Raw genomic sequence first — 10,032 nt, forward strand, 5'->3', positions numbered from 1 at the left:
AGAGCTTCTGAACATAAACAATACAGTTCATATTCGCATTTAGATGCCTTACGAAGCTAAATGTTCGATCGCGAAATTCAGCAGCACATCGTACTTTAAAAAGTATAGAAGTTCAATTGTTCGAAAATGTAAACAAACCGCATGATACATTCGCTTTGTCTCACACTTAGCCTTTGGAATTCGCGCTTATATATTATATCTTCAATCCTGTGCAAACTACGACGTGTCAACGCGCCCATACACGACCACATCATCTTGTTAAACGGCGAAATAGCAGCGATACTATTAAAATAGGACCAGAATCTACATGTATTAAATATATTCTTACTCCAATTCAATCTAAACTTAATCGAAGAGCATGAAAACAACGGTTTATTTGTTCCTCTTGAAGGAATTGCCGTATCATCGGAAAATTAGCCAAAGGTGTGCACCACAACTCTTAGGAGATAAGACTGGGACGTACATAAATACAGTCACATACACACTTTAATTACTAGAATGTTTCCCGCCATTTCAGACTTGCGACGACGAAAAAAAAAAAAAAAAAAACAAAAAAAACAACAAAACAAAACCAGGGCGAATTTTCAACTCCGTCGCTGACGCCGGAGTAATTATAGTTATACTAGAAATACATGCATGCAGCAACCCCTCGCTATTTGACCTCGCAACCCCTGACCTAAACTTATATTATGAAATGACACAAAACTCAAATCAGTCCTATTATATTTTACCGAGTATATTATAGCTAATGTTTCCATCATTCAATACAAAAATAATCATAAAGCTAGTGTAAACATTGCCCGTTCAATTTTGCTGCATTATATTTATACCATGCCAGCAATTAAGTAACGATTTAAAATCGAAGTTTCAAACGATTAAAACAGTACAAAATCTTCACAGACAAAGAAAAAACTTCAAATGTTATTTCATTCTGTAATTGCAGTCGACACCGGCGGCTAAAAGTTTTATACTTTATAAATATAGTGTGTATTTTTGATACCAAAATTCAAATTACTCTTTCAAAAACACTTTTTGAAGTTAAAGCAAAGGTGTAATAGCCTTTCACAGGTTTATGCGTTTGCATAATGTTGTAGGTCCCCGCGCAGCGCCGCCAGTTCCGCGTGCAGCAGTTACGTGAGCACTTTATGTAAATATAGTTTAGTTGTTTGTAAATACGTCACAAGGACACATTGTTGATTCGGCACAAAGACACGTTGTAATGTAATATAGCACTATTAATTAACGCTTGCATTGAATTTTGATACAACTTTTGAGTCAGATCGTAGAGGAAGCATGAACTCACGCTGTAAATAGAATCTTTAAATAAACGATAGAATACAGTCCCCTGAGTGGTTTTTTACGTGGACCAGTGTGCGCGGGATCGATTGGAGATTCTGCAAAACAGTGGTCCTTCGAGCCGGATTTGTGAAAGGTGAACGAGGCTGCGGACAAAGAGCGAGTGATATTTGCGCTGCCGTCGTGTGCAAAAGATTTAGCGTGAAGTGGAACAACGAAAGGTATGGACGATCTGACGAAGAAAAGACGGGTGAGAGGAGCTCATAGAGCTTCGGCTAGTAAACTTGTAGCGAAGATAGTTGAAACGATTCCGAGAGCGATTGACGAGAAAGCAGAAAGGGATTTGACATGGCTGAGACAAAGCCAGGTCACGTTACGAGAGAAAGTCAAGAGGCTAAAGGAACTCGATGAACAGATCATTGACATACTAAGCGCCTCGGGAGATGAAGACGCCGAAGCACAGCTCAATAAAGAGGTCGAAAGTTCAGACGAAGCGGTCGCAGAATTTGAAAGGACATTGATGAAAATCGACGACGCGCTGCGGGAATCCGGTGAACAAAGACTGCCATTGTTGACGACGCCAGACGAAGGAAACCTAGACCAGAGCCGTATATCGACAGCCAGTACGGGAAAGATCGTCAGAGCAAAGCTTCCGAAACTAAAGCTTAAGAACTTCAACGGTAAAGTATGTGAGTGGCCCGAGTTTTGGGACGGGTTTTCAAGCTCGATAGACAACAATGACGCATTGTCTGACGTTGACAAGTTTGCATATTGCGCGGATATTTGGAAGGACCAGCGAAGTCTACAATTGCCGGCTTAGCGTTAACAGGGACAAACTACAACTGTGCAGTGGAATTGCTAAAGAAACGGTTGAAAAGAAAAGCATAGTTCAACGAGCACACGTGAATGAACTCATACAACTGCCGGCAGTTTACAAAGAAAGGGACACGCAGAGACTACGGAAGTTGTTTGACAGCTGCGAAACGAATAACCGCGCCTTGAGAGCCCTGGGGGTGAACGAGAACTCGTATTCCGCTATTGTTGTTCCGACGATCATGGAGAAGCTGCCCGAGCAGTTTCGCTTGACTATTACGAGAGGGCAGAACTTCCTGGAGTGGTCAATGGAGGAAATGCTACAAGCCTTTGAGAAAGAGCTCGAACTACGTGAAGCGCACGATGCGGTGGGATCGGTCGGGTCGAGAGTACGAAAGAAACGATGGGAGTTCGGCGTCGGGTAGAAAATATGGTCAACAACATGGAACTGCATCCACGTTAATAGCGAGTGAAAGGAAGGGAAACTGTGCTTTCTGCCTGAAGATCCACAAACACGAGAACTGTGAGGGAGTAAAGGATCCGAAGACACGAAAGAGTTTGGCTCGCAAATACGGTAGATGTTTTGTTTGTTTGTCTAAGGGTCATAGAGCCAGTAGTTGTAAGGTCGAGAACAAATGTAGTGTTTGTGATGGGGCTCATCATGTTGCACTGTGCGAAATGAGTCCTAAGAGCGAGGGTAAGCATGACGAAATACCCAAGCCTAATGACGAATGTAAAAACGTACCCAATAACACGAATGTGCATGTGACTACTCCTAATAGTAACTTGCATGCTGGAACTGGTAGCCTGGTTGCCTTGCAGACTGCACGTGGCGTTTTAAGGGGGAAAGGGTGGTTAAGGTGCGGGTCCTCTTTGACGCGGGAAGTCATCGTTCCTTTGTTACTTCCAAAGCAGCTGGTCTCGCGAATCCCAGGGTATAGAAGGGAATTGTTAGGAATTAATACGTTCGGTCAAAAATGCGTAAAAGCCGAGCACAGGGAAGTGGTTGAATTAAAGCTTGAACCTCTTAACGGAAATAAGGTTATCACACTGGAAGCATTTGTAGTGCCGGAAATATGTAGCATAGGAAATAGCCATGTAGAGATAGCACGGAGGGAGTATAAACATCTGGAAGGTATATGGTTTTCAGATGTTTCTAAGTCAGAAGATGAGTTAGAAGTAGATGTTCTGATAGGGGCAGACTACCTTTGGAGCTTCAGACAGGGACAACCAAGAGAGGTAAAATCAGGAGAACCTGTTGCTATAGAAACAGATTAGGGTGGGTTTTATCAGGACCGCTGAGAGTACAAGACATTGAGAGAGCGGAGCCAGTCCAAGTGAATTTTGTAGCACAGAGATTGAGTAGTGAAGACAGTTTGGAGAGTAATGTGCAAAAATTATGGAGTTTTGAAGGGTTAGGCATTAGTGAGGAAGATAAGGTACATGAAGAGTTTTTAGATGAAATATCATTTACAGGAAGTAGATATTCAGTCAAACTGCCCTGGAAGGAGAGCCATAAGAAGTTGCCTGACAACTATGCAAATAGCTTAAGTAGAATGAAGGGTCAGCTGCGACGACTGAGGAAAGAGCCAGCATTGTTAGCAGAGTATGATTCTATCATCAGAGACCAGGTAGAGCGAGGGATAGTGGAGCCAGTATCTGCATTAGAGAAGGTTGAAAGGGTTCATTATTTACCACACCAGGCAGTATTCGCAGGGAGGCAGTGACCACTAAACTCCGGATCGTCTATGACGCATCATCCAAGGAAGGTAAGTCTGGGACATCGCTTAACGACTGCCTACATGTTGGGCCTTCTCTCAATCCATTATTATACAGCATATTAATACGGTTCAGAGAAAATAGGATTGCTTTAGTTGGTGACATAGAAAAGGCATTTTTGAATGTTGAAGTAGATAAGGCGGATAGAGATTGTTTGAGATTTTTGTGGGTCAATGATATAGAAAGTGATAAGTTGGAGATAGTTGTTTATAGGTTTTGTAGAGTAGTTTTTGGAGTGAATGCATCACCATTTCTACTGAATGCAACCTTAAGGCATCATTTAACAAAGTATAACGAAATAGATGCTGCATTTGTAAGAAAGTTGCAGGAAAGTTTTTACGTTGACGACCTGGTCAGTGGTGAGAGTACGGTAGAGAAGACCTTTGAACTTTATGATAAGGCTAAGACAAGAATGGCACAAGGGGGTTTTAGATTAAGGAAGTGGTTGACCAACAGTGAGGTGTTAAGGAGTAAACTAGAGATTCACGAAAAAGATCAGGGTTCGTCAGAACAAAGCATCAATGATCAGGAAACATATGCTAGGTTATCTTTGGGAGCAGTAGGGGGTGAGTCAAAGGGCCATAAGGTTTTAGGGCAGGTGTGGGATAACCACAAGGACGAACTGAAATTTGAAATTTCCAAGGTGGGAGAAAAGGCAGAGACGTTATCGCCAACAAAGCGGAACCTCCTGAGCATTTTAGCCAGTTTGTTCGATCCTCTAGGGATAATAAGTCCATTGATAGTTAGTGCCAAGATCTTATTCCAGGAGGTTTGTAATAGTAAGACGGGTTGGGACGACAGCTTTAAGGAAGAGCCTTTAAGAAAGTGGGAAATCTGGTATAGGGATTTGATTGAGACCAAGGAAATCACTATTCCTCGATGCATATACCAATCCAGCGGAAGAGGTTTTAGGGTGCACATTACATGGGTTTGGCGACGCTAGTAAGAAAGCATATTGTGCGGTAGTATATGTTGTTTATTATACAAATGTAGGAAGTTATGTCCGCATGTTAACATCAAAGGTAAGAGTAGCACCTCTTAAAACAACTAGCATTCCAAGGTTAGAGTTAATGTCTGCGAGGCTCTTAGCGCAGTTACTAAAGTCAGTGAAAGATTCATTAGAAAACCAGGTTAGTATAGATAATACGAAGTTGTGGCTTGATAGCATGACAGCACTCTACTGGATAATGAACAACGGTGAGTGGAAACAATTCGTCCGCCACAGAGTAAATGAAATCCTGAAATTAACAAACAAGGAGGATTGGGGACATTGTCCTGGGGTGGAAAATCCCGCGGATATAGGGTCTAGGGGTGTAGTTGCTTCACAATTGAAGGATAACAAGCTATGGTGGGTGGGGCCTGATTGGCTTATTAGGTCTAAGGAGGAGTGGCCGAAATTTGAGGCTGCTGCCAAAACAAGTACGGTCTTAGAAGAAGAACGAAAGTCTTCCGTAATGGTCGTAGCTAGTAGTAAAGAGTTAGCTAGTATAAGCAAAGTGATAAATCTGGAGGATTATGGGACAGCGGAACGACTTTTCAGAGTAACAGCATGGGTACTTAGGTTTGGGTTCAATGCACGAGCAAAGTCTAAGGGCATGGAAAAGCGCTGTGGAGAATTGACAGTAGAGGAGCTTGACGAGGCGGAAAATAGATGGATTAAACAGGCTCAGGCAGAGTTAAAGGAGGCTAAAAAGTACGCCCAGATTAGTAACAGTCTAGGCTTGATGGAAGAAGGAGGTATCATAAGATGTAAGGGTAGACTGCGTAACTCTGAGCTAGAGTACAACACGAAACACCCAATCATTATTCCCAAGGATAATAGATTAACTGAGCTGATTGTCAGAAAATGTCACAGTGAAGTGCACCATTGTGGGGTTAGGGCAACCTTGGGCAGGCTAAGGACGAAATATTGGGTCGTGAAGGGAAGGCAAATGGTAAAGCGAGTTATAGGTAAATGCGTCACCTGTAAGAAATTAGAAGGAAGGGCATATGGGGGGAGACAGATGGCAGATTTACCAGGCTTTCGAGTGAAGGAAGCTGCTCCTTTTTCTAATGTGGGAGTAGATTTTGCAGGTCCATTGTTTGTTAGGTGTTGCACCAAGGCATCCAAGAAGGCGTATATCGCATTATTTTCCTGTTGTGTGACTCGAGCAATACATTTAGAGCTAGTGCGTGATTTGTCTGCGGAGACATTTCTGTGTTGCATGAGAAGATTTGCAGCGAGGAGAGGAATGCCGAGCCTAATAGTGTCAGACAACGCCAAGACGTTTAAGGCAGCAGAGAGAGCAGTAAAGAAGTTGTTTAATCAACCTAAAGTAAAAGCAGAATTATTAACGAAGCGAGTAACTTGGAGGTTTAACTTAGAAAGATCGCCTTGGTGGGGAGGGTTTTTCGAGCGAATGGTTAGGAGTGTTAAACGATGCCTCAGGAAGGTTTTAGGCAATGCCAAATTAACAGTAGATGAACTTAACACAGTATTAGTAGAGATAGAAGGCACATTAAATTCCAGACCATTGACAGAAGAATATGAAGAATTCGAAGGCGATGTATTAACGCCATCACACTTAATTTACGGAAGAGCAATTAATTTCATACCACGGAGGGAGGTAGCTAGGAGGAAAGTAGTTGTGGAGAAAGATTCAAATATATTACATTGAAATTACAACATTTCTGGACCAGATGGCAAAGTGAGTATCTCATAGGGTTACGAGAGTTTCATAGAAGTGGTAATCGAAAGGCAAGAAGTTTGAAGGAGGGCGAAGTAGTTGTAGTTTATGGAGAAGGAGAGAAGCGAGGCAAGTGGAAACTAGGGAAGGTAGAACAGCTAATTTTAGGAAATGACAGCGAGGTTAGGGGAGCTAAGTTAAGAATAGCAGGAAAGGGTAAACCAGTTTACCTGAAAAGACCGGTGCAGAAACTTTACCCGTTGGAAATTCAAGCTCGACCGGGTGGGAACGGGACGGAAGGGAATTCCCCTTCAGGTGAGGCAGAGGGTTCCTTGCATGATCTGCATGAGCGTCCGAGACGAGCTGCTGCTGAGATTTCAAAAGCGAAGACAAGGGTGATGCTTGATTCATAGACGTGTATGAATCAAGGTGGGTGGGATGTTGTAGGTCCCCGCGCAGCGCCGCCAGTTCCGCGTGCAGCAGTTACGTGAGCACTTTATGTAAATATAGTTTAGTTGTTTGTAAATACGTCACAAGGACACATTGTTGATTCGGCACAAAGACACGTTGTAATGTAATATAGCACTATTAATTAACGCTTGCATTGAATTTTGATACAACTTTTGAGTCAGATCGTAGAGGAAGCATGAACTCACGCTGTAAATAGAATCTTTAAATAAACGATAGAATACAGTCCCCTGAGTGGTTTTTTACGTGGACCAGTGTGCGCGGGATCGATTGGAGATTCTGCAAAACATAAAAAGCTGAAAATTTAACAAATAAACGGAATACAAAGCTGAAAAGTATACAAATACGGCTTTCTTATCGCGAAACAAATACGAAATAAACAAAGTAAACACGTACCCTTTGTCTTTGAAAACATTTATAAGTTTGCAGATTATGAATTATTCCTCTTACACGGCTTTGTCTTGACCGTATCCACGTTCATCTTTCCTAACTGTCATGCTTCATATATCTTGTTTCTTCTCGTTTTACTTTCTTTGCACAAAGTTTATGAAACGCTTTTACAAATTACAAAAATGTTTACCAAATACGAATTACGAAATGACAGTTAATTTAAATTGCTGACGTTCTCATTGAAATACAAACTTTCTGTCTGCCAATCAGAACGTTCGTTGATTACCAGACGTTACTCGCGCATGCGCATAACTTACAAAACCACCCAACGTCGACCGTCCATGACAAAGAATTTGGACAACTTTGGATTCGGCTATGTTCTACCGGGTTCCGGGTGTAATTCCTAATCTCCGAGCGGAATTAGTACCCTCGCAGGCGCTCCGCGCCCGCTCGGGGACATAGTCACCCAGGTACTTCGGTTTCCTCACGGTTCGTCCTGAGCGCGTTACGATCGGAGGTTGTGCTGTTGTAACACCTTCGGTTGCAGATGGATTCGAGTTCGTCACTGACGGTTCAGGTGCCGATGATTGTCGTAATGGCGGTACTTCCGGCGTTGGCTTCGATGGTGTATCACGAAGCTTCTCAGGTGGTGTGTTACAAGGTTTCTCAGGAACGCGATCTAATGGTGTAGACACTCCGCTGTGCAACTTAACTGCAGATTCGGCCTGGTTGAAATCTTCCTTGGTTCTTCGAAGGTGGCGCCGATTTCGCCGATATATCGCTCCACTCTCTGTCTCCACTGCGAACGAACGAGGTCCAACTTGACCATTTACCCGCGCCTTCACTGCTTGGTTTTGTCTGTCGCCTGGTGGAATGAGCCTCACTGTATCACCAGTTGATAGCTTTCGTAGATCTTTTGCTCTTTGGTTGTACTGGTTTGCTTGTTTCTCCTTATTCTTTAGAAGTTTGTCGTAAGTGTTCCTAAAGACTACTGGCTCCAACAATGCTGGTAACGATGGTAACGGAGTACGTGTGCGTCTGCTCATTAGACGCAGCACAGGGCTGCTGTCTAACCCTTGTGTTGGGGTATTTCTGTACTCGAGGAGAGCAAGATATGGATCGGTCCCCGCCTTCTTAGCTTTCTTCATGATGGTCTTGGCAGATTTCACAGCAGCTTCGACTTTACCATTGCTTTGAGGATATATGGGAGAGCTGGTAATGTGTTGAAACTTCCACTGCTGGCTGAATTGCTTGAACTCCTCAGAAATGTATTGAGGTCCGTTATCCGACATACACGTCTCTGGAATCCCATGTCTGGCAAACTGTGCTTTCAACTTACGGATAATAGTTACTGACTTGGTTTCTCCAGAAGGTCAATTTCCCAGAACGAGGAATAGTAGTCAACACAAATGGTAGGTACGGCTATCATAACTGAATATGTCCGTTCCAACTTTGGCCCAAGGTCGATTTGGGATTTCGTGAGCAACGAACGTCTCTTTCGGCTGCTGTTGATCAAAGGCTCTGCAAACATCACATGTTTCAACTAACTGTCGGACTTCACTGCTCATTCCAGGCCAATACATAGATTCTCTGGCTCGGATAATGTGCTGATAACCCCACTGTGTGCGTAATGCAATCGACTCTTCATTTCTTTCCTTAATGAAAATGGATTACCACCCTTTCTCCTCTAACCACGATTCCTTCATAAATGCTCAGTTCGTCTCGCTTCTGTTGACCGATTCCACTTTCTTTTATCGGGTTGGTACCGCAACGAGTTTATGACTTCGCTTTCTTCGAGTGCCTTTCTTCGCTCTTTCGACAATTCCGCTGCTCTGCAAGCATTTAGACAGCGTTCAAGGTCTAAGTTCTGATCTTTTAGTAACTCTTCGCGAAGTTGTTTATCTCTGATACCACAAATTATGCGGTCTCGCACCAGTGAGTCTTTAAGACTACCGAAATTGCAGGTCGCTGCTAAAACTTTTAAATCTGTAACAAACTGTTCTAATAGCTCGTTTGTCTCTTGAATTCGCGAGAAAAACCTATAACGTTCAACGGTTTCATTTCTCTTTGGGTTACAGTAACTATCAAAAGCTGCTACGACTTGCTCTAGACTTGCTCTACTATGTATGTATATTACCTTTTTATGACATTTATTGGAATACATTATAAATATACTTCCTGTACTACAATAAATATATCTAAAATGCCCTACTTGATTATATATGTATTCATAGGAATAAGGAATGTATGCATTGCACTGGCAATGGGTCAATGGCATGCTACTACAGAAGTGAATTCTCCAAATGTTAGTTTACCTTAATTACATAATACACATGGGGATAACAGGAGAACCAGGGAACATGAGAACCGAGGAGCTAGCTAGGATACAGGGGGATGGAGGAACTGGGGAACAGGGGAAAGGAGGAACTGGGGAGCATGAGAACTAGGGGATAGGGGAACAGGAAATGGAAGAAATGGGGAGTGGGAGAACTGGGGAAATGGTGGAACTGGAGAGCAGGAGAAATGGGGAATCGGCAGAACCTGTTTCCAGGGGAACGGAGGAACAAGAGAATGAGGGAGGAAACCAGGGATGGGAAATGGGGGAAAGGGTATGTAATTA

General features: G+C 42.9%; 2 protein-coding genes across 2 annotated transcripts; one reads left to right on the forward strand and one right to left on the reverse strand.

Annotated features, from left to right (window-relative positions):
- The first annotated feature begins 2,472 nt into the window (after positions 1–2,472).
- LOC114539642 lies at positions 2,473–6,967 on the forward strand. The gene is made up of 5 exons (XM_028560257.1): positions 2,473–3,244; positions 3,403–3,672; positions 3,813–4,793; positions 4,882–6,274; positions 6,568–6,967. The coding sequence occupies exons 1-5, from the start codon at positions 2,473–2,475 to the stop codon at positions 6,965–6,967; spliced, it is 3,816 nt and encodes a 1,271-aa protein (XP_028416058.1).
- Positions 6,968–7,206: 239 nt separating this feature from the next.
- On the reverse strand, positions 7,207–8,704 carry LOC114539643. The gene is made up of 2 exons (XM_028560258.1): positions 7,879–8,704; positions 7,207–7,301 (listed from the first exon to the last, which is right to left on the reverse strand). The coding sequence occupies exons 1-2, from the start codon at positions 8,702–8,704 to the stop codon at positions 7,207–7,209; spliced, it is 921 nt and encodes a 306-aa protein (XP_028416059.1).
- Positions 8,705–10,032: the final 1,328 nt, after the last annotated feature.

Source organism: Dendronephthya gigantea, unplaced genomic scaffold (genome assembly GCF_004324835.1).
Source record: "Dendronephthya gigantea isolate DGI-Jeju-01 unplaced genomic scaffold, DenGig_1.0 000210F, whole genome shotgun sequence".
Lineage (NCBI taxonomy): Eukaryota > Metazoa > Cnidaria > Anthozoa > Malacalcyonacea > Nephtheidae > Dendronephthya > Dendronephthya gigantea.

Coding starts and splice junctions, on each gene's coding strand:
- LOC114539642 (XM_028560257.1), top strand. CDS start 2,473: ATGCGGTGGGATCGGTCGGGTCGAGAGTACGAAAGAAACGATGGGAGT. Junction 3,245..3,402: donor GGAGTATAAACATCTGGAAG/GTATATGGTTTT, acceptor GGGTTTTATCAG/GACCGCTGAGAGTACAAGAC. Junction 4,794..4,881: donor ATACCAATCCAGCGGAAGAG/GTTTTAGGGTGC, acceptor ATACAAATGTAG/GAAGTTATGTCCGCATGTTA.
- LOC114539643 (XM_028560258.1), bottom strand. CDS start 8,704: ATGTCGGATAACGGACCTCAATACATTTCTGAGGAGTTCAAGCAATTC. Junction 7,302..7,878: donor GAGGAAACCGAAGTACCTGG/GTGACTATGTCC, acceptor TATGTTTTGCAG/AATCTCCAATCGATCCCGCG.